At 38.8% G+C, this 24,765-nt stretch overlaps 3 protein-coding genes across 3 annotated transcripts; all 3 read left to right on the forward strand.

Annotated features, from left to right (window-relative positions):
* Positions 1-275: 275 nt before the first annotated feature.
* On the forward strand, positions 276-4,283 carry LOC113751119 (putative late blight resistance protein homolog R1A-3). Its single transcript, XM_027294991.1, has 3 exons — positions 276-351; positions 619-3,711; positions 3,930-4,283. Exons 2-3 carry the CDS (start codon positions 626-628, stop codon positions 3,946-3,948), a joined length of 3,105 nt encoding a protein of 1,034 aa, XP_027150792.1. The 5' UTR covers positions 276-351; positions 619-625; the 3' UTR covers positions 3,949-4,283.
* Positions 4,284-12,982: 8,699 nt separating this feature from the next.
* On the forward strand, positions 12,983-14,525 carry LOC113752551. The gene is made up of 2 exons (XM_027296664.1): positions 12,983-13,166; positions 13,351-14,525. The coding sequence occupies exon 2, from the start codon at positions 13,374-13,376 to the stop codon at positions 14,523-14,525; it is 1,152 nt and encodes a 383-aa protein (XP_027152465.1). The 5' UTR covers positions 12,983-13,166; positions 13,351-13,373.
* A 3,224-nt stretch (positions 14,526-17,749) lies between these two features.
* LOC113752552 (putative late blight resistance protein homolog R1B-16) lies at positions 17,750-22,327 on the forward strand. Its single transcript, XM_027296665.1, has 6 exons — positions 17,750-18,349; positions 18,424-19,132; positions 20,017-20,135; positions 20,438-21,017; positions 21,139-22,099; positions 22,234-22,327. Exons 1-6 carry the CDS (start codon positions 17,750-17,752, stop codon positions 22,250-22,252), a joined length of 2,988 nt encoding a protein of 995 aa, XP_027152466.1. The 3' UTR covers positions 22,253-22,327.
* The last annotated feature ends 2,438 nt before the right edge of the window (positions 22,328-24,765 follow it).

The following is a 24,765-nucleotide window of genomic DNA, read 5'->3' on the forward strand; positions in this document are numbered from 1 at the left end:
GTTAAAGGAAAAATTGATAATAACATCAAACGTTAAGGGGGTAAAGTGATAATAACCATCAACTAAAGACTGAAAAGAGGCCTCAACCACGGTCAATATTATCCATTGCCCCCACAAAAATTAAAAACTCAAATTTTACATTTTCATCCACAGATTGTAGCAAACAACTGTATCCCAACACTTGACCGAGGACCCTTCCCCGGGTTGACTAGTACAGTCAAAATCGGGTCATTTTCTTCTGTATTCATCTCTAATAAGTAACTCCGACTACTCAAGAACCTTTTTTTTTTTTGCCAAAAGGGATCATCTCATCCTTCTGAATTCTAATCGTGTTCTGCTTCTCTGCTACTGGTGAGTGTAATCCTGACAACTTCTCTTCCATTTTTTTTCTATCAGTCAAAAGCGGTTCATTTTTGCCTTTTGATTGCTCTGTTAGGTGGTTATGTTCAACAAGTTGTTTTTTTATCCCTAGTACATGCATATCCCATCTCTTGCTGGATATTTTTAACCAAAAAATTCTCCTTTTTATGCTTCTGGTTCCTGTAATTGCTTGTCTTTCAACCCTTTTTCATGTACCTTCAGATTTTGTTAATCGTCTTGGATATATTCCTATTACAGCTGAGAGATGGCCTACGCTGCAGCTGCTTCCCTGGTACAAACGCTGGAGTATCTGCTGCAATTTCCCTGTTTGGTTCTGGAAATGAAGAAGATGCAAGCGGAGGTTGTCACACAGAGATTCCGTCTAGTCTTATTGCTCCTGAAAGGAGAACCCTCAGCTTCGTCGAGCTCAGGTTTACAGCAATTAAGCGAAGAACCTGAAACTCTGGCATCCAGCTTTGAAGGATTTCTTGGGGCAGTTGGTCTGCATGCTGACTTCTTGGAGATCAAGAAAAGAACAGTGTCCTTGAGCTGCGGAATACCAAAATTGCAGGAAAAAAAGCCACCAATTCTGACGGAAATTGGATCTTTGGAGCAAGACCTGAAGAAATTTCTGGAAACCACTGCCCGCGACATCCGGACAGATCTATCCAACTACGTTGTTCATCAACCTTCTCGTGAAGCAGCAAGAAAAATGCTTCGGGCCGTGGATAAGCTCAAACAGGCCATAATCTTTTTCTATGAAGTTGCTTCTGAGATCACAATTCTCTACCAGGATCTTTTCTCCTTGCTGAGTTTTCTTGATGATTCTTCTGATAAATTCCAGGATCATGAATTGCTGAAATGCATCAAAGACGTTGCTTATAGAGCAAGAGATCTTGTTGAAGAATGTATCTTGGACAATCAAGTCGAGTCAGTAAAGACGTACCTCATTTGCACTTTGTCCAATAGTGAGTCACCATCTAGATTCCTACAGCAGGCAGTGGGGAAAAGTTCTCTTGAAACTGTGGTCAAGAGTGCCTTAGATGGAAAGAAGGGCATTCGTCGAGGTTTAGTTCATGCATTACAGGATGTTCAATCTATCAAGAGAATGACTACAAATATAGATGAAAAGAGTCTAAGATTGCAGGGATCAAGCGTCAGGAAAGCACCACTTAGTTCGAATAAGGAGGATATTGTGGTAGGTCTTGATGCTGAGCTGACGACTATCTTGGAGGGGCTCACTGGACTGCCAGGACTAGAAATAGTGACAATTTCTGGGATGGGCGGCATTGGTAAGACAACTCTTGCTAGAAAAGCTTTTAATGATCCTTATATTGTTTATCACTTCTATTGTCGTGCATGGATAACAGTATCCCAAGTCTATCAAGTGAGAGATTTGTTACTAGGCCTTTTGAGCTCCATTGCACGGTCCACTGATAAAATGGTTGAGAAGAGCAATGCTCAATTAGCTGAAGTTGTATACAGAAGTTTGAAAGGTATGAGGTATATGATTGTTATGGATGACATGTGGAGTATTGATGCTTGGAATGATGTCAAAAGATGTTTTCCTGATGACAAAAATGGAAGTCGAATAGTAGTTACAACTCGGTTCATGGAGTTAGCAACAAATGTGAGCCCCAAAAAGCCACCTCATTGCATGAACCTTCTGAATACAGAACAAAGCTGGGAACTATTGGAAATGCTCATCTTCGGGACAGCAAGCTGCCCCCAAGAATTGGTAGGAGTTGGAAAAAAAATAGCTAAGAGATGCCGGGGATTACCTCTAGCTATTGTTGTTGTTGCTGGTGTTCTCTCACGTGTCATCAGGGAATACAATTATTGGAATAATATTGCAGAGGAGGTTAGCTCAGTTGTTTCTACTGATCCAGAAAATTGCTTAGATATACTTGCTTTGAGTTACAATTACTTGCCCCATCACCTGAAAGCCTGCTTCCTCTATATGGGGATTTTCCCTGAAGATTGTGAGATTGAAGTTTCAAAATTGATTAATTTATGGGCTGCAGAGGGCTTCTTATATTTGGATTCAGAGAAACAGTTGGAACAGATTGGAGAGGATTACTTGGAAGACCTAATCGCCAGAAACTTAGTTTTGGTTGAAAAGAAGCGCTTTGGGGGGGAAGTCAAAACTTGTCGCCTCCATGACTTCTTACGGGAATTGTGCTTGAAAGAAGCTCAAAAGGAGAACTTCATGCATGTCATACAAAGGAGAAGTGCCAAAGGTGTTCAAACAGGCACGCGTAATCAACGTCGTCTGAGTTTCCATTTGGATCCCTACAGTGATGTGTCTGCAGCACCTGCAATCCCACATGTCTCATCTTTTCTGTGTTTCACACTGGGTGCTAATATAGTACCTGATATTCTATTCTTTCAGTTAGGCTTTAAGTTGCTTAGAGTATTAGACATATTCTTTCTGCATTTCGATTACTTCCCTGATCAAATACTAAAACTGATACATTTGAGGTATCTTGCACTCAATGTTACTTATGAGCTTCCTGCCTCAGTTTCCCAACTGAGGAATCTCCAGACCTTAGTCATTCATGGTCCATGGCTTTGTCGGGAATCTGGCGGTAGCCCAATATTGTTGCTGGAGTATTGGAGTATGCCTTCACTGAGGCATGTGCATATTACTGCAGCTTGTCATCTAAAGAATCCTTTCACTGTACAAGATAACCTTCCTCGTCCATTTGCTTCAGAACACCTGCAAACTCTCTATACAATACAATTTTCAAGTTGCACAAAGGAATTTTTCAGTGTCATGCCCCATCTTAAGAAACTGGGAATTTGTGAAACTAAAGAAGACTACAGCACAGACAGTTTGTCACAAGTCCTAAATAATCTTGTTTGCTTGCAAGAACTTGAAACCCTGGAGTGTTCCTTCCACACACAAAATAGAGAAGTGCGAAAGAATTTGGGCTTGGCTGCTTTGCCAGTGACTCTTAAGCATTTGAGTTTGAGTTGGAGTTACTTACCATGGGAAGATATGACCTTTATTGCCATGTTGCCCAACCTTGAGGTGCTTAAACTCAAAAATTATGCTTTCCAAGGGCCAAAATGGGAGCCAACTGAAGAAGGTTTTCATAGTCTAAAGCATTTGCTAATTGAAAACACTGATTTGATCCATTGGGAAGCAATAATAGTTCGCCACTTTCCGTGCCTTCAGCATCTTGTTCTGAAATCATGCAAGCTCTTGGAGGAGATCCCTTTTGGTGTCGAGGAACTTGGTACCCTGCAGCGGCTTGAGGCCCACTATTGTAGTGAACCTATTGAGAATTCTGCTAAAGAAATTCAAGAACAGATTGAAGGCATTGATGTTATTATCAGAAGTGATCGGTATGTTAAACACTCTCCTTGTATGATTCTTGACTTGTGATCTTTTACTTGCATCTGATAGTTTGAACTTCAGTTAAGACGGAAGCACTTTGATTCAAACGGTTTATGTCTGAGATTCGAGTAGTTATGTCTTTTCCTGTTCCTACTATTGCTAATGGCATTCTTTTCTTTTCTTCTGTCTATGAAGCTACTTATTTTTCTTCCCCTTTTTGTAACAGGAATCCAGACTCTGCATAAGGAGTGCTTTCACTTCTCTCTCTTAATATCCAATGTTTACAACTTCTTTGTTTCCAACTTTCTTTCCAAATAACCATTTGTAAGACTTCTCTCCCATTTGGCAAATGCGCTGTGACTGCCAAATGTGTATTCATGGTTTTAGTCTTCAGTTAGGATTTGACAAGTTGGTCCTCCTATTCTACGTTTTCTTGATGCCTGTTTCAGTAGTACTATGTTGATGTCCTGCTTGATTATCTATTATGGTTCAGATGAGTTTCATGACTGTTAACATGGATGTCTTGAATTCCTCTCACAAGAAGCTTTGCAATAATAATCTTTGTGTATGTTCCTAGTTATTGGATGTAATCCTTTCTTCTGTAAAGAAGTTATTGATGGTAGACATTGTATGTTGGCTCAGCTCATGTCATCTGTGTATTATACTATTAAATTTTAAGCAATAGAATGTTTTAATAAAATTTCTCCATCAATCCAGGGAAAAATTGCTTCAGAAATGCATCCAGTTTCACTTTTGTCTGATGAGTTTTCCTTCTAAGCACTTTACTATTGCCCTCTAATAACGGGGCTGAAATGCAGTCCACCAGTATGTTGTCTGTTAGACAGTGTCAAGGTATCTAGCTTGGCGAAAGGAAGGAGAACTTTAATGGTGAAGAGATGTTGGTACCAATATCCCTTCATGAAAGTACAATCTGAACAGAAGCATCTCTTCCTATAGGAGGCCTGTGGTTTTGGGACTAGATACCTAGTCCATTGAAAATTGAATACTTGATTCAACACCTTCTATCCTTCTTAAATTTGACTACCTGATCTCCCATGTAATGTTTATAACTGGCTCTTGTTTAATGCTTGATCGGGTGTTGACTTTGTTGTCCTGACAGTGCTCCAAATAGGATTAAATCCATCTTAAAGGTTTCTTCTCTCATTGATACTCTTTGCTAAATTATAATTCTTGAACCCAAATTCCCACGATCTTAACCCATGCAGACAAAAATGGTATCTATTATAGCTAGCATGACGTGCAGCTCTGTTCTGTTAGTAAGCCAGAGTCGAATGATGGTCAGTAGCACAATTCAGTAGCCCAGAAGAAAGCAAAGACATAAAAGGAAGCTTCCTGAATTCATCCATTCTTGTGGCTTGGGAGCACCTAATCTATTCTAGTCTGTTCTTGATGATTAATATTATGGTACCCATTTTTATGCTCATTTTTTAAATTTCTGTTCTCAGTACGGTCCTAATTAGAATTGATTGTTTATAGTATGTCTTGGAACTTTTTCCCCCCCTAAAGAATTAAGCCTTCAATTGTAGGGAATGAATAAATATGCTTACATATAAAATCTGAACTAGTTTGATATGAATTCAGAGCAGAGATAAGCTAGTCGAACAATGAAAAAGACAAACGGATTTGAGTTGTTACCCAAATCTGCAGTTAAAACCTACACATGTTAACCAGGGTTCAGGATTCAAGAAAGAGACATAGGAAATAGAAACAAGCTTCTGCTTAGAAGTTGGCTTGCAACATTCAGCTTTGAGGAATGTTGTATCAGCCTAACAATCAACATCATTCAGGAAAAAAAACCGCGGAAAGAAATAACAAGCTCCACATTTTCGGTTTGCAATACTTGTATGGGTGGCTTAGGCGATTGCTCCTCTTTTGTAAACGCTGTAACATCTGCTGCGCTTCCCGGGTATCACTCTCCAAATTAAGCAATTCCAGGCTCGAGTTTTCTGTAGAAAGTGTTCTTTGCTTTCTAGATCACCTGATTATATGAATATGCACTTTAGAAGAGAAAAAAGGGTCATGCTTTCACAGTTTCACTTACTTTGAACAAAAAAAAAAAAAGATGGATTATAATTTACACAAAAATCGATACAAATGCTATTTACAGTAACTAATTCAAACTACTTGGATTTAGTAATAGTTCTTGCCAAATTGTTACTCCAGGAATGCGACTAATGAAAGTATGCTATTCCCTTAGCAGGCCCAGGTCCAACTGTTCTACGACTTCTAAGTTCTAACCATTCAGCTTTTGTCAACCAACTAGGTCCCCTCAAGAAAATTGGTTGAGAAGAAATCAAAGACAAGACTTTTGGCACTTGGGGAGACTTGTCTGCTTCATCTTCGTTGACCACAAGTTCTCATCGCCGGCTTTCTTCTAGCAATCGTGATGCGGATCATCAAAGGCCGTGTCTCCTCCGCTGCTGGTAAGCTGTAGCTTCTCTCTCGCATTCATAGTTGTCAGTCCCCAGTTCTTTTGCTCTGTCCTAGATGTTAGCATGTTGTTATTTTATTTTCTTTTATATTTACTTGTTGCAGTCCGGTTAAAGGTTTAAATCTAAACATCAAGGTGATTTCTTTGTTAATTTACTATTGATTACATCGGGTAGGATTGACAGAGGGAAAGATGGCTAATGATGAAATTGTTAGTCTGTTGGTGGAGGAGGTGGACGAGTTAACTACTACCCTACGCAAAATACTGAATATCAAGATATTGCAAGCCAAGTTATTTATAGAAAAAGTTGGTGAGGTCATCAGAATATTGGAAATGGAAGGACCCCCAACTTTGCCGGACCAATTAGTAGAAGATATTGCACCTCTTGCACTGCCTATAGGAGATTTTGCTCGGAGAACTAAGCTACAAATTACTTCACCGTTATATGATGAGTATAGGGTGAATATTGGTCTCGGCTGGGAACGAATGCTATCAAGAGAAGTGCCTGAATTAGTAGAACAGATTGGTTTAAATGAGAATAAGCTGGAGAAATTTCTTGATGAATCTGACTTCTACAACTCCTGGGAAGATTTACGCCACAATTCAGCCTTACTACCTTGTCGTGACGCGGTGATGGATCTGCTTCAGTCTTGTCGAGAACTCAAAGACGCCATGAACTTTTTCGGTGAAGTGGGTACTGAATCAGCTTTTCTCTGCCAGCATCTAAAGTTCTTGCTGAGCTTTGCTGAGCTGTGCGAGAGTTCCAATGAATGGCGTTGTCGCCAATTTGTGAAAAGCATCATGGATGTTGCTAACATAGCTCTTGAGGCGCTGGAGTGTGCAGATAAAGATAGTCTTAGGTCAGAGATGTGGGAATTTGAATCATGTGAATATGCTTCAGCTGAGCTTGTGACGGAAAATTGTATCGAGGAGACGGCCAAGAAATTTTTTGATGGGAAAAATGGCAAGCGATTGGTTTTGTTGGAGACTTTAGGAGTGCTTCATTCCTTCACGGAAGAGATTGATACTACTTGTGGGAAACTTGGCAGCGAAGATCGTCAATTGAATAATGCTTCATTTGGAAGAAATGGTTTTCCTTCATTGTCTGTGATTCGTGAGAAGTTTGCTAGAGGAGATCTTCCTTCGCTGCCTATGACGTATTATCTACGTGCTTTTCCTTTAATTGAAAGAAGAAAAAGAGGAAGAGTTAATAGTGTTAGGTCTGGTATCAGACGACCTAACAAACAAGTTAATTATCTACGTGCTTTCCGAGGGAAAAGAAGAAGAGTTGTTAATGTCTGGTCTGATACCAGATTAGGATTACAAACGAGTCGAGTCGAATCGAAATTTGATCTAAATGAGCCGAATCTCGACTTAGTTTTATCAAGCTCAAGCTCAAAATTTGATCTAAATGAGCCGAATCTCAACTTAGTTTTATCAAGTTCGAGCTCGAAATTTGATCTAAATGAGCCGAACCTCGACGAGCTGCTATTCTAAAGCTCAAGCTGAAACTTGAGATTTGGTCTAATCGAGCCGAATTTCGACTTAGGTTTATCAAATTTGAATTCGAACTTGAATTCGACGAGCTGCTATTTTAAAGCTCAAGCTCAAACTCGAGCTCTCGATCTAGAGCTCGAGCTCGAGTTTGAACTTTTGAGCTCCAGCTTAGGCCCTAACTCGAGCACTTAAAACAGACTTTGAGTTCGATATTGACCAAATTCGAGTTGAACTTTGACTCAAGCTGTTCATGAACCGCTAAGAGAGGTTTTAATGAGTTATTTAGATCTTTGGATCACCGAGTAAATATTTTGAGTTCTCTCGTGTTTTAGTAATTAAATGCTTTTGGGTCTAAAAACACTTTTTTGAAGCTTTTATACTCTGTTTCATGGTGAAATTCTACTCTCCCTTCACTCCTCTACTTGATGGTGAAATTCTACTACTCTTTCGTCGTAATTCCGCTAATCTGGCGTCTGTTCTCGTTGATCATAGTTTTCTGGAGAATGCAACTACATAAACAGCGATACATTGCTCAGAACATGATCAGCACAGCACAGCTTTGTACTCTTCAAGAGATTAATGTTCCCCGATTTTCAATTGTTGAAGCCTTGCAGGCTACCAGCAGATACCTATGTAGATTCGAGCAGGTTAAAAAGAATACATGGTTGATTTATTATGCATTTTCCAGGGAGGAAAGCGGCGTGCGTTTAGAATAGGTACAAAAGTTAATTTATCCTTAGCATGCCGTCCTGATTCCTCGATTGTAGATTCAAGGTTTTATTATTATTTTTTCTTTTGGTGAAATAGTTTCAAGATACTTACTGCAAAATGTCCTTGTGATATACTAATGCAAATGAAACACCTCGTTAAAATTTGTTTCTAAAAGGAAACAGAAATGCTTTATGATGGACACACTTAAGAATGCATATATTCCCAGACCAAGAACTTCGCAGTAAAGAATATTCTATTTGAAATCCTTAAACTAGGTAACCATTCCTGTGCGTCTCTTTGATGGAGGTTTTGGTTCCCTAGGGTTGCATCAGAACTTGGTAATATTATTGAGGATGTTAAAAAATTTCGTGGTCATATTATTGTTTTTCTTGGCCAAGTTTTAGTCTCCGGATGCAAGCCTAGAAGGTGGCTCAACCTTACAGGATCTTGATCTTCGAGGCCAAACCAAGTGCTTCACATCTTGATAAACTATATGTGCACGTTGGAACACAATGCAAGAAAAAATTTATTTGAGTTAACTAATTTCATTCGTGATTGGGTCGTTTTGTGGTTATCTAATTGTTAGAGAACCAAATTTTGAAAGTGAAGCGTACAAACGTGTTATTGTTGTTAATCTTGGCTTATAGCTTTCGATTTCTGTCTTCCATCAAAACCAAAGCCAAATTCATTGAATGTGTTAATAGTTTGTTTTATTGTCTTCAAAAACGGATGAGAAAGCATTGCGGATTAACTGGATTTTCTCGTTCTATATGCCCGTTTGATCATCAAGCTCAGGTTAAGTGTTTGATATCTCTGCTGTTATGAAAATTGGCCAGATAGGCCCATAGCTTGCAGGTCAATTGATCCTGCAAAGATCATTCATCTCCCCCACCAAAACCAGTGTTTTAAAAACCGGACCGAATTGGATGACAAACCGACCTTAGCTTTGGTCCGATTCATGTTTTGAGTTGATTATATTTAAAAATCGGATTGAATCGTTCGAACCGAATTGAACCGGTGATTTTTTGTTTTTGTTTTTGTCTATTAAATTGAAAAATTTTCTTTTAAAAAAAATATTTTCCTTAACCCTAAAGACTAATTATTAAATGCCACATTCAATCACTTTCTTCTTATTTTTTACATCTTATCAAGTTTGTATTTTTATTTTCTATTTTCTTGACTTTCTTCAAACTCCAAATTTCTTTTTTTTTTAAAAGTTGCAATATCTAAATATCAAAAACTTGAATTAAAATTTAAACTCACAATATCTAATTCTCATAGACGTGAATTTTGTATAATTTCAAAATATTGTGATATTTTTGAGTTGGATTTAAGATTAATTTTTTGATAAATTCAATTAAAATTGAGATGAAATTTATTTATTTCAACTGATAATCAAAAAATTTATTTGTGAAAATCCAAGTTCTTTGAAAATATTAATTTTTTCATCATATAAAGTTTTAAATTAATCCAATGCATGTCTTATTTTTTGCATATATATTTATATAAATTATTTTTAAAAAAATTCATTGAATCAGGGTTAAACTGATCCGATTGGTTGAACCTCGATCCAAACGCCTCACCGGTTCAATTAACGATCCGAGTTTCAAAACATTGAAAAAAAAACCAGTACCAAGCAGTAATGCTGCTATACCATTAAAAAAAAACCACCAAAATAAAGTCGACAAAATCTTATCGGGCTTAAGTTATTTTGCTCCTTTGATCTGATGAGAGATCACATCTAGAATCAGTAGAATGTAAGAGTTGCAACTTCCTCAATCATGCAGAGGAGGAGCCATTAGGCCCTGGTAGGCTGGTATAGGATATCATAAATAAATTCTGGAACAGTGCCTTTCTAAAATTCTGGGAGATAAAAGACAGAATTAGGCCCTGGTAACTGGTTTTTTTTTTTTAATAATTTCTTTCTTGGTGCTATGGTATCTAACTCATCTGTTTCATGTCCAATGAGCTAGGAGATTCCAATGTTCTGGGATGCAGAATTTTCATTGTTATCCCTATGCTCATGGTGGCAAGTCACATAAAAGATCATGTTTGGCTGCATAGTGAACACATTTCCAGATTTTAGAATGAGTATTCCCTAGATCCAAGCCTCCATATCCCTTTTCGGTTAGAACCATGGTCAGGAAGTAAGATGATGAGAAAGTTTTGCATAAAACATATCTAAGCAGCATAAAACTACTATACTAAGTAGTAAATGATCAAAGGGACAAGAAGGCAGGGCAAAGAGAGCCTACTACTACCTTATGACTCAGTAAGCAATTACTAAGTTCTGAATCCGAGAGATCTGAGCCTATAAATTATGGAAGAGGAGAATCCCCAGGAAATCACCGGGATGGGAGGACTAGGGAAGATCAAGATTTGATCACTCAAACAAAAAATGACCAAAGATTTACCTCAAACCTTCCCCAGTCACCCATCCCACTAATTTTCTGAAGATTAAGCTCCCTTTCCCTCTCATTCCTCTTCTTGCTATACAAATATGATCATCGACTACTACTCTTTTTTTTCCTCTCTCTTTTTGCACAGAATTTTATGAACAAGTGATAGGTTGTAGGAGTAGAAAAAAGGAAAGGAAGAAACTCTAGAAACCCATAGGAATGGGAGGACTGGGAAAGAAAAGCCGAATAAAAAACAAAAAAGATTCGTATTCTAGTTTATTATAGATGCTTTTCTTGCCAAACCTCCCATTTCCTCTGGAATTTCCAAGGCTTCTTCCTTTTCTCTTACCCTTAATTGCTCTTGCTGACTTGGGACAGAGGGGAAGACGTCGTTACTGTTCATTATTTAGAGATGTCTGCAATGTGCTTCATAAAGCAGAGGCACCCACCTGTCGCCACGTTTTCCATTGAATAATAGTCATTGTTGGCAGGCAGAAAGAAAGAACCCACGATGCGACTTGCCTGTTCTCTCTTACTATTATTGTTATGGATGTAATCCAAAATCGAGTCGAATATTGCCATACTCGAGTCTCGAGTTCGATTTGACTTGCACGAAGGATATTCGAGTTCAAGCTCGAACGAGTAGCATTATTGGAGTTCGAACTGAAGATCAATGCATTACTTATAGAACTGGAACTCGATTCGCATGGGATCTAGTCAAAACGAGTCCTATCGAGTTCGAGTCAGAATGATTTGCAGATATCATTTTTCCTGACAAATTTCAAGCAAAAAGATATTATCGTTCTTTAAAAATTTTCATACAATCTAAAACATTTTGTAAATTTAACCACTTTTATAAGCACAAAAGTAATTTTATAATAATAATATATTAAAAATTTAAAATTTAAAAACTTAATAAGACTTGACAAGTGTTCGAGTCTTGCTATTAGATAATCAAACTCGACTCATTTGGTCATACTGAGCAGTTCGAGTCGAGTTTTTGATCAAACTGCTCGCAAATAGCTCGATTTGTTACAACTCTACTACTGTATTGTGTTGCTGCCTACAGAAAAAAAAGCATCCAGGAAGTGATAAACCATTTTTTAAATTATACGAGAGTTATGGACATAATTCAAAATCATTCATCAATAAGTTTCTAACATTCCTTAAAAAAAAAAGTAAGTTTCTAACACTTAACCCGAGCTAATATTCATTCCTCTTCAAATCTGGAAAGATAGGTGTTTTAAGTCTAAATCAAATTATTTGATTTTTGTCTGGTTTTTAAGTCTTTGTCTTTACACAAAAATCGATACAAATGCTTTTTTACAGTAACTAATTCAAACTATTTGGATTTAGTTATAGTTCTTGCCAAATTGTTCCTTTAGGAATGCACTAATGCAAGTATGCTGCTCCCTTTGCAGGGTCCGGTCCAACTGGTCTAGGACTCCTAAATATTCAACTGTTTTCAAGAAAATTGAGAAGAAATCAAAGACAAGACTTTTGGCACTTGGGGCGACTTGGCTGCTTCATCTTCGTCGACCACATTTTCAGTTTGCAATACTTGTATGACCAGAGATAAGATGGTTAGTATGGGTGGCTTATGCCATTGCTTCTCTTTTGTAAACCCTGCAGCATCTGATGCGCTTCCAAATTAAACAATTGCAGGCTCGAGATTTCAGTAGAAAATGTTCGTTGCTTTCTAGAGCACCTGATTATATGAATATGCACTTTAGAAGAATTATCCAAGGGATTTCGAACGTGAATATGCACCTGATCATTTGTATTTTCCTCCTATAATGTTGTTTTGGATTCAGTCACTAACTGGAATTAGTAAACTTAGAGCTCCAGCATTTGACGGTCAAAGTATCCCACAAAATTCATGCGCTTTGAAACTGTTCATATTTACGAAGATCAATTTCTCTTATATGAATTGTGTACCAGCTCAGGAGAAAAAAGAGGAAAAAAAAAAAGAGAGAAAAGGGTCATACTTTCACAGTTTCACTTACTTTTAACCTCAAAAAAAAAAGGTGAGAGAGATAGGTAAACTCGAAATATAATTTACACAAAAATCGATACAAAATGCTATTTACAGTAATTAATTCAAACTACTTGAATTTGGTAATAGTTCTTGCCAAATTGTTCCTTTAGGAATGCAGCTAATGCAAGTATGCTACTCCCTTTGCAGGGTCCGGTCCAACTGTTCTAGGACTCCTAAATATTTAACTTTTGTCAACTAACGAGGTCCCCCCAAAGAAAATTGAGAAGAAAAGAAATAAAAGACGAGACTTTTGGCACTTGGGGAGACTTGGCTGCTTCATCCTTCGCTGACCACAAGTTCTCATCGCCGGCTTTCTTCTAGCAATCGTGATTCCGATCATCAAAGGCCGTTTCTCCTCTGCTGCTGGTAAGCTGTAGCTTCTCTCTCGCATGCATAGTTGTCAGGCCCCAGTTCTTTTGCTTTGTCCTAGATGTTAGCATGTTGTTATTTTATTTTCTTTTATATTTACTTAGTGCAGTCCGGTTAAAGGTTTAAATCCAAACATGAAGGGTGATTTCTTTGTTAATTTGCTATTGATTACATTGGGTAGGATTGACTTTGATAGAGGAAAACATGGCTGATGATGAAATTGTTAGTCTGCTGAAGGAGGTGGACGGGCTAACAACTATCCTACGCAAAATACTGAATATCAAGGTATTGCAAGCCAAGTTATTTATTGAAAAAGTTGGTGAGGTCATCAGAGTATTGGAAATGGATGGACCCCGAACTTTGCCGGACCAATTACTAGAAGATATTGCACCTCTTGCACTGCCTATAGGAGATTTTGTTCGGAGAACTAAGCCACAAATTACTTCACCGTCATATGATGAGTACAGGATGAATATTCGTCACGGCTGGGAACGAATGCTATCAAGAGAAGTGCCAGAATTAGTAGAACAGATTGGCTTAAATGAGAATAAGCTGGAGAAATTTCTTGATGAATCTGACTTCTACAACTCCTGGGAAGATTTACGCCACAATTTAGCCTTGCTACCTTGTCGTGACGCGGTGATGGATCTGCTTCAGTCTTGTCGAGAACTCAAAGACGCCATGAACTTTTTCAGTGAAGTGGGGACTGAATCAGCTTTTCTCTGCCAACATCTAAAGTTCTTGCGGAGCTTTGCTGAGCTGTGCGAGCGTTCCAATGAATGGCGTTGCCGCCAATTTGTGAACGGCATCATGCATGTTGCTAACAAAGCTCTTGATGCGCTGGAATGTGCAGATAGAGATAGTCTTAGGTCAGAGATGCGGGAATTTAAATCGAATGTATATGCTTCAGCTGCGCTTCTAATGGAAAATTGTATTGAGGAGACGGCCAAGAAATTTTTTTATGGAAAAAATGGCAAGCGATTGGTTTTGTTGGAGACTTTAGAAATGCTTCATTCCTTCACGGAAGAGATTGATACTGCTTGTGGGAAACTTGGCAGCGAAGATCGTCAATCGCATAACACTTCATTTGGAAGAAATGGTTTTCCTTCACTGTCTATGATTCGCGACAAATTTGCTAGGGGAGATCTTCCTTCACTGCCTATCACGTATTATCTACGTGCTTTTCCTTTAATTGAAGGAAGAAAAAGAGGGAGAGTTAGTGTCAGGTCTGGTATCAGACGACCTAACAAACAGGTTCATTATCTGCGTGCTTCTGGAGGAAAAAGAAGAAGAGTGTCTAATATCATACTAGAGCTGCAAATGAATCGAATTGAATCGAGCCGAGTCTCGGCCTAGTTTTATCAAACTTGAACTTGAATTCGAACTCGACAAGCTGCCAATCTGAATATCAAGTTCAAGGTCAAACTCTAGCTCTAATTCGAGCTCGTGCGCTCGAGCTTGTGCCCGAGCGCGTCGAGGCTTGAGTCGCGCTCGGAGCTCGAGCTCGAGCTCGAGCGCGTGCCAGCTTGGCGCTGCTGCGGCCGTGTGCCAAAGCCCTGCCCCAGCTCCAGCTCGAGCTCTGGCTCAAGCGCCGGTACAAAGCACAAGCTAGCTCAAGCGCTTAAAAAAGACTTGAGTTTGATGTTGATCGAACTTAAGTCGAGTTTTGACTCCAACTGCTCATGAGTAGCTTAATTGTTTTGCCGCCTTAAACAAGATCTAACAAACAGGTTAATTATCTACGTGTTTTTCGAGGAAAAAGAAGAAGCGTTGTTAGTGTTAGGTCTAGTACTAGACTGGTTAAGCGTCAAGTTCCGACAATGATGACAAACTATGTTAATAGAACCAGAATGTATGTGGTATTGCTGCCACAAATGGAGAAATAGCTCTAGAATGTATGCGCTGCTGCTACCAAGAATGGAGAAATAGCTCGTGAAGAGTTTTGCGAAGAAGATAGAGCAAGATTACTATATTCACGGTATGGGTCCGTTGATCACCAAACCACTAAGAGAGCTTTTAATGAGTTATTTAGACCTTTGGCTCATCGAATAAATATTTTGAGTTCTCTTGTGTTTTAGTAATTAAATGCTTTTGGGACTAGAAACACTTTTTTATAGCTTTTATACTCTGTTTCATGGTGAAACTCTACTCTTTTGTCACTGCTCTACTTTGTGGTAAAATTCTACTCTTCTTTCGTCATAAATCATGTAATCTGGTGTCTGTTCTCGTTGATCATAGTTTTCTAGAGAATTGCTCAGAACATGATCAGCACAGCTTTGTACTGTCCAAGAGATTAATCTTCCCCGATTTTCAATTGTTGAAGCATTGCAGGGTATTTAATTTACCAACAGATACCTATGTAGATTCGTGCATGTTAAAAAGAATACATAGTTACTTTATTATGCATTTTCTAGGAAAGAAAGCGGTGTGCATTTAGAATAGGTACAAAAGTTATTTTTTCAAGATACACCTTGTGATATACTAATGCAAATGAAACACCTTGTTAAATTTTGTTTCTAAAAGAAAACAGAAATGCTTTATGATGGACACTTAAGAATGCATATATTCCCAGACCAAGAACTGCGCAGTAGCAGTAAAGAATTTTCTATTTGAAATCCATGTTAGCTTGAATCCTCAAACTAGGTAACCATTCCTGTACGTCTCGTTGATGCGGGTTTTGGTTCCCTAGGTTTGCATCAGAATTTGGTAATAATATACGAGGATGTTAAAAACTTTCGTGGTCATATAAACATAGCTTTTCTTGGCCAAGTTTCAGTCTCCGGATGCAAGCCTAGAAGGGGGCACCATCTTACAGGATCTTGATCTTCTAGGCCAAACCAAGTGCTTCACACCTTGATAAACTATATGTGAACGTGGGAACACAATGCAAGAGAAAATTTATTTAACTAATTTCATTCGTGATTGGGTAGTTTTGTGGTAATCTAATTGTTAGAGAACCAATTTTCAAAGTGAAGCTTACCAACGTCGTTATTCTTGGCTTAGATTTCCATTTCTATCTTCCATCAAATTCACTGAAGCCAAATTCATTGAATGCGTTAATTGTTTATTTATTGTCTTCAAAAATGGATGAGAAACGAGTGCCGATTAAGTGTTTGATGTCTATATGCCCATTTGATCATCAAGCTCAGGTTAAGTGTTTGATGTCTCCGCTGTTTTGCAAATTGACCAGACAGGCCTATTGACAGCAAGTCAATTATTCCTAAAAGATCCAACCCCCGCCACTGCCAAGCAGTATTGCTTCTACACCATCCAAATAAAACAAAGAAAAAACCACCAAAATAAAGTCGACAAAATTTTATCGGGCTTCAGCTATTTATGCAATCCTTGTAGTGCTTCTTTGATCTGATGAGAAATCACATGTAGAATCAGTAGAATGTAAAATTTGCAACTTCCTCGATTATGTAGGGGAGGAGCCACTGGCCCTGATAGGCTGGTACAGAATATCGTAAGTTCAATTCTGGAGCAATCTTTTCCTAAAATTTTGGGGGATATTTTTTGCTATTTCTTTAGTTGGTGCTATGGTATCTAACTCATCTATTCCATGTCTAATGAGCTAGGAGATTCCAATGTTCTGAGATGCAGAATTTTCATTATTATCCGGTATACTCATGGTGGCAAATCGCATAAAAGATCAGTTTGGTTGCATCTTGAACCCATTCCAGATTTTAGGAGGAGTATCCCCAAAATCCAAGCCCTTTTCGGCTAGAACCATGGTCAGGAAATATGACGATCAGAAAGTTTTGCATACAACATATCTAAGCAGCATAAAACTACTATACTAAGTAGTAATTGATCAAGGGGCAAGAAGGCAAAGCTAAGAGAGCCTACTATCTTTTGACTTATTACGCAATTACTAAGTTCTGAATCCGAGAGATCTGAGCCTGTAGAATAAGTTGTGGAAGAGGAGAATCCACAGGAAATCACCGGGATGGGAGGACTAGGGAAAATCAATATTTGATCGCTCAAAACAAAAAATGACCAAAGATAATGCACTGAAAGTGGAAAAAAAAAAGAAGCTAAGGAAACAGTATATTATCATTAATTTTCACCTTCCTTTCTAGTTAATTTTGTGAATGTAATTATTAATTGAATTTTAATTTGACAAAATTTAAAAATGTAAGATGTAAAATGTTCAAAATTAAGTGCTTAGAGTGTAAAATGAGAAAGTAGTACTAGTTTAGAGGCATAAAATAAGAGTACACACCTCCCTTTCGTCTACGGACAGCGCCCACCAACAATGGGAAAAATGTGAGAAGTTGACAATGGTGCCGACTTTCAGCATGTCCTGTGGTACTTGGTTTCTCTTTTGACCAGCTACAAGTAGATCATGCGGAGTGCAAATTTCTGATTTTTCTCCTTCCACTAAGGTGAGGGAGGTCCTGATGTGGTACTTAGTTTCTCTTTTGATCATGGATTAAGTATCAAAACTGCAGCAGGTAAGTAACTGCCTTTTTTTCAGTTCATTATCCCTGTGACATTCATTCAGTTTTTTTTTTCCTTCCTTCCAGTCTCATTTTTGTATAAGCTTTTCTTGTGGTTTCATATGCTTTTACTTTGAGATGGCTTATTCTGCGGTGGTTTCTCTCTTGCAATCACTAGAGCATCTATTGCGATTCCCATGTCTGATTCTAGAAATTAAGCAAATACAAGCCAAAGCTTTCAATAACAAAGTTGACAAGGCCCTAAACCTTTCCAGAAGAACCTCAACTATGTCCAAGGTTCATCTAAGGACATTAATCGCGACAACTGAACCTCTAGCATTGACTGTAGGAGAATTTATCGAGACAGTTAATACTCATAAGCTAGTATCAAAAATTTTTGAGATATTGCAAAACATGTTTTTGGTTGAGCATAGATCACCACCAAGAATGTTGGAAAAATGTCCCAAAGTACTGGAAGAAATGGGTCATTTTAGGGCAGAGCTGATGAAATTGCTCGGTAGGACAACATATCCCCACAACAACAGGGTGGGAGAACATTCAAGACAACCTTCTTGTGCCTGGGTGGTAAAATTGCTGCAGGCCAGTAACAAACTCAGACATGCCATAACCGTTTCCCATAGAATGGCCATGGAGATGACAGTTCTTTGCCAGGATCTACGATATTTGCTATGTTTTCTTGAGAGTTCTTCAAATGAATTCCGCGGTGATCACCAAGTGGTGAAAATTTAAGAGATCTCGCTAACAAGGCCGGAGATATTGTTGATGATTATCTGTTTGATAATCCAATGAAGTCAAAGATCATTGAATTCAAACATGTAACACTCGGTGATCAAAGAGAATCACTGATAGGGATTCATTACGTCCGGAAAGTAGTTAGGAAATTCTTTGATGGAGAGAGTGGGATTTGTCAAGGTTTGTTGCAGACACTGCAGATTGCTCGTTCAGTTAGACAAATGATGAGGAAGATGTATGATAAAAGAGCTGGTGGCAAGGAATATTTGCAGTCAGGAAATGCTTCACTCGGGGGCTCATTACAGCACGATTCAAATAAGCAACATATTGTGATTGGCCTTGATGACTACTTGGGTAGAATGCTGGACCAAATTACTGGATTTCCATCTAGACTAGAAATCGTCACGATTGTTGGGATGGGTGGCATCGGTAAAACAACACTTGCCAAAAACATCTTTGATCATCCTTACACCATTTATCACTTCTATTGTCGTGCATGGGTTGCAGTGTCCCAAGTTTATCAAGTGAGGGATTTGTTATCAGGCATTTTGAGCTCTGTTGGTCAACTCAATGCTGAAACCTATTCAAAAACCAATGACCAATTAGCTGAGGTCTTGTATAGAAGTTTGAAGGGCAGGAGATATTTAATTGTCATGGATGATATGTGGAGTGCTAAGGCTTGGGATGATGTCAAAAGATCTTTTCCAAATGATAAAAATGGAAGTCGAGTAATAGTAACTACTCGGTTTAACGGATGTGGCTATCTATGTCAATCCGAAAATGCCTCCTCATTTTATGAGCCTGCTAAGCATAGAGAAATTCCTAATTTTATGATGAAATTTAAAATTTTTCTACAAATGGGGTTTTTTGTGTGTAGCATTCTGTCAAGTGATGTTCGCATTTGCAAAATACGAGCTCACTGAGTTCACATTTCGCAAATGCGATTTATTATTGAATTTTTAACTTGCAAAAATCCAAAAAAAAAAAATTGCTTCAGACCTCGCATTTGTGAAATGCGAGGCCAGTAACCTCGCATTTGACAAATGCGAGGTTCAGCGCATATAAGATATGCAAGTTTTAAAACCTTTTAGTTTTTTCTTGTTTGTTTTGTTGGTAAATTTCATTCTTTGCATAGACCATAGATTTACAATGATAGGCTAGTGCCTCAGAGATCACCCACTTGAAGGACAACATGCTAAACATAATACATCTGAAATCCTTGCAAATGCCGATTTTGCCACGTTATGAGTGGTAGAATCCAGTTTCTAGGAACCTTCAGCTTCTTGGATATCCATCTTGCGTGACCAGTCTACTCTGTAATAATAATCCTAAACAAATCGAAAAAAAAAAAACCAATTTAGAGAATTATCTGAATAAGGTCTCCTCTGTTTCTGAAACAAAAAAAAGAGAACTACATCTTTTAATTTCAGAAGAAACGAAGCATGAAGATAGCAAATTTACATATCCAGTTCACCTAATTATCACGCTTATTGAGTTATTTCTATTTGTATCTAAACATTTTCCTGAGTTCAATAATTCTTGAGACACTAGAAAAATCTTCCTCGAGTACTCTGAATATTCTCTGATGACTATCAAATGATTAAAAAACTTGTTCCTGTCTCTTGGCTGCAATGAGTTTGCTCCACGCTTAGACCCTCAGTTTCACAACTTGCCACGGACTGATAGCAGGATTCAACTGGTGCAGCTCCAAGAACGTAGCGTAACATGGATGCCAAGTGTTGATGATTGCCTTTCTTTGCCAAGAACTCTGGTATTTAGTGTAAAACAATTGGTTGTGTTCCATTAGAACTAAGTGGTTTCCGATTGATCATTCCGAGTGCTCACCCACACGGTGAAATATTATTGTTTAGCATCCGATGCTAGACACGCGTAATAAAGCAAACATACTTGATGCAGTCTCTGTGAAAGATATAAAAATATAGTTGTTCGCATTTGAAGAATGCGAACTCAATTGAGTTCGCATTTACCAAATGCGAACACCCCCGGAGTCAGAACAGCTAACCCAAAACACCCCTTCTGTGGAATTAAATTTAATTTTCATAATAATTTTAGAATTTACTCCTAAGCATAGAAGAAAGCTCGAAATTAATGGAAAATATATTGTTTGGAGTGGAAGGTTGTCCTCCGGAGTTGGTAGATGTTGGAAAATATATAGCCAAAAGGTGCCAAGGCCTGCCACTTTCTATTGTTGTTGTAGCTGGTCTTCTTTGCAGTATCACGAGAACACTTGATTCCTGGAGGGCCATAGCAAGCAGCATTAGTTCATTCCTACGCACTGACGCCGAACATTGTCTAGAAATGCTTGCTTTAAGTTACAACCACCTACCCCCTTACTTGAAAGTCTGCTTCCTGTATATGGGGGCTTTCCCTGAAGATTGTGAAATTGAAGTGCAAAAATTGATCCATTTATGGATAGCCGAGGGCTTCTTGGATCCAAAAGTTCTTGAACATCCAGAAGCAGTGGCTGTGGATTACTTGGAAGACCTCATTCGCAGAAGCTTAGTTTTGGTTGGAAAAAGGAGTTTTGATGGCAAAATCAAAACATGCCTCCTCCATGATCTTTTGTGGGAACTGTGCTTAAGAGAAGCTCAGAAAGAAAACTTCTTATCTGTGATAAAAGGTTTTTCTGCAGGTATAGCTGATCAGCGCCGTCTCAGTCTCCACAAGGACTCTTATCTTGATGTTCACTTGGGACCCGAAATGGCATATGTCAGATCATTTCTGTATTTGATGTGGGTTCTGCTTCGAACCAGACATCTTATTCTTCCAGTTGGGCTTTAAATTGCTAAAAGTATTGGATGTGATTTTTCTGCGATTTGAAACTTTCCCTGTTCAAATACTAGAACTGGTTAATTTGAGTTACCTTGGACTGATGGTCACTTTTGAGCTTCCCAAAATGTTATCTAGACTCAAGAATCTGCAAACACTAGTGATTCATGGTCCCTGGACTAGCACAGATTATGCTGAGTCCCCAAATCTGTTGTTTGAATATTGGAGTATGCCAAAGTTAAGGCATCTCTATATTACTGTTGCTTGCTGTTTAAGAAGTCCTTCTGTCAAAATGGATATTAGTTTATGGCCATTCACTTCAAAATGCATCCAAGTTGTGTCCGGAATTAGATTTGCAAGCTGCACCAGGGAAGTTTTCATCAGCATGCCTTCTCTAAGGATGTTAGGATTGTCTGAAACCAAGGAAGACTATGAGATGGATTGGTCAGCCAAATGCCTAAAAGAGCTTTTCTATTTGCAAGAACTTTGGACTTTTGAAGCTATGCTTCTACAGGGAAAGTACAAAAATACGGAGAATCTTGATGCTTTGCCATCTAATCTCAGGAAATTGACCATAAGTTGGAGCTATCAACCATGGCAGAATATGACCTCCATTGCCTCGTTACCCGAACTGGAGGTGCTCAAACTGAAAAATTATGCTTTCCAAGGGCCAAAGTGGGAACCAACTGAAGGGGGCTTTCGTGTTTTGAAGCACTTGCTGGTTGAGAAGACTGATCTAGTGTCATGGGAGGCCACAAGCAATCACTTTCCATGTCTTGAGCATCTAGTTCTCAAGTCTTGCAAGTACCTGAAAGAGGTTCCCTACGGTATTACAGAAATTTCTACCCTGAAGCGGATAGAGTTGCACAACTGTAGTGAATCTGCAAAAATTTCTGCTACAAGTATTGAAGTTGAAAGCCTTGATGTTGTCATCAAAAGCGATAGGCAAGTCTTTATTTGCATTTAGAATCACTTTGATTGAAACTTGAAGTTTATATTGACGCACCATTCCTGCACTTGCATTTCCTGACATTGTATGGATTGCCTGTGTCTGTGATGCCTCCAAAATCATGTCACAGATTTCAGCACTCAGCATAAAGGGAAGCTTTGAGCTGCGGCTTGCAATTTCAATTTCCCAACTGATCTGGAATTGCTTCTTGTCATCCATCTTGCTGAGGCTATTTGTAAATGCTGCATAAGAAGAGAGTGGAAGGCCAGCCCCCGCCCCATCGGATGAAAGCGTTTCAAGGTCTTGGCATGTACCTCGTTTATTTTATCTTGAAATTGATCTGAGATTTTCTCCTAGTCCTAGGTAACGATTGAGCAGGTAGCTTCTAATACATCTTGTTGAATATGAATGGACAAGAATCAAATGAATCCCATTTGGTTAGGAATGCTTATATTTTTTACATTGAATAAACACAATCCTTTAGTTCTTGTGGTACCTCCCAAGTGAACTGATATCAATTTTCACTTGTTTTATTAGAGTCAAGAACGGTTGCCGGAGCGAACATCAACAATTCTAGGTAATTTATCTGCACTATTTTGTGTTAATCACACCATTAATTTATGGGCCTCTGTTGCAGCATCCCCAAGAGAGTTGTAGCATTCCCAAGAGAGTTGTAAACCGGGGCTAAAGTTGTAATGTGAATTTGGCTCTTTGCGGACTGAAGTTTGAATAGAGTTGACCAGTGGGCTCCAAAGAAAACCTCCCCGCTTTCATGGTTTCTAATCTTGTCTACTACCGGTAGTAAATTTTCCGATCAGCCGCGACCAGCAAGCTTCTTCTACTTCAAAATTGAACTATTGGTACGATCTTTTTTTGCTTTTAGTAATTCTTTGATCTTACTCTTTGGATTTCTTCTTTCTTGAAATCAGATAACTAATGGAGCTTTTCCATCCTGTTGATCAGAGATGGCGACTTATGCTGCACTGGCTTCGCTTCTGCAAACGCTGGATTATCTACTGAAGTTCCCGTTGTTGATCCTCGAAGTTAAGAAAATGAAAGCCGAAGCTCTCAAACCAAAACTCGATGAACTCTTATTACTTTTGACTTCAGGAGAACCCTCCGCAGTGTCGAGCTCGAGCTCCGGCTCTCGTCTGTGGGAGCTAATTGAAGAAACTGATCGATCTCTGCAATCATCAGTAGAAGATTTTATTGAGGCACTTGGGAGGTCTCATGCAGCTGATACTTCGGAGATCAGACAAAGATTGCTACTATACTTTACTAGTAGTACAAAGCCAAAATTTGAACTTCTTGCGGAGGGAAAGCCTCAGATATTCAAGGAGATGACATCCTTTGAGGAAAATTTGAGGAAATTTCTCCACAGCACTGTCCAAGACTGCTTGGCAGGCCTAACCATTTCTTGTACCGATATGGCCATGTGGAAGAGGATCTAAATCCTCGAGAATTGCCAGATTTTTTTATACAAATTGTATATTCTCAAGTAGACAGTGAAACACCAGTAGTTGATTCCCCGTTCTCCTCACCAAGCAGTGAGACTGATGACCCCTACGTCGGCAAACTTGACTCGACCGTACAATATTCAAATGGAACCATCTCCTTTCCAGACCTTGAACAGCTGTTGTCTTTGGCATTTCGCCAGAGCCGACTTCCAGTTATTGTTAACAAGATGGGACATTTGTGGAGAACCTGTCGTCGGGTCGATGACAGCATCACTAGCTTCTCGAAAGCCACTTCCGATTTAACAACTCTCCACCAGGATATTCGGTTCTTGCTAACCTTTCTTAAGGAGGATTCTTCTAATAAATTCTGCCCTCATCATGAATTGCTGAAATGTATGAAAGATGTTGCAGATAGAGCAAGGGTTCCTGTCGAACAATGTATGATAGACTACCAAATCGAGTCCATTATGACGTACCCCTTTTGCTTATTGGCTGGGATTCCTGCAAAATTACAAGATTCTGGAAAGATTCTTGAGTGTGCAGTGGACAGGATTTTCTACGGAAAGAAGGGCATTTGCCAATATTTGGTGCAGGCATCAATGCAGATTCAACCCATTAAAGAAATGATTACAAAGATAAATGATGAGAGTTCAAGTGCGCACACATCAATTAGCAGCATATCTCTACGCCATTCAAATAAGGACGACATTGTGGTGGGTCTTGATGATGAACTGGTTAGCCTCCTGGAGGGACTCACCAGAGTGCCATCAGGGCTAGAAATTGTGACCATTTTAGGGATGGGCGGCATTGGTAAGACAACTCTTGCGCGAAAAGCTTTTCGTCATTCTTACACTGAATATCACTTCTATTGCCGTGCGTGGATCACAGTTTCCCAAGTATATCAAGTCAGAGATTTGTTACTGGGCCTTTTGGGCTGTCTTGGTCATTCCACTGATAAATTGGTAGTGAAAAACGACGCTCAATTAGCTGAAGTTGTGTACAGAAGTTTGAAAGGTAAGAGGTACTTGATTGTTATGGATGACATATGGAGTATCGATGCTTGGAATGATGTCAAAAGATGCTTTCCTGATGACAAAACTGGTAGTAGAATCTTATTAACCAGCCGCGTTACAGAGTTCGCTAGCTACATCAATGCAAAGAAGCCTCCTCATTGTATGAGTCTTCTGGATACCCAGCAGAGTTGG

This window comes from Coffea eugenioides, chromosome 11 (assembly GCF_003713205.1).
Source record: "Coffea eugenioides isolate CCC68of chromosome 11, Ceug_1.0, whole genome shotgun sequence".
NCBI lineage: Eukaryota > Viridiplantae > Streptophyta > Magnoliopsida > Gentianales > Rubiaceae > Coffea > Coffea eugenioides.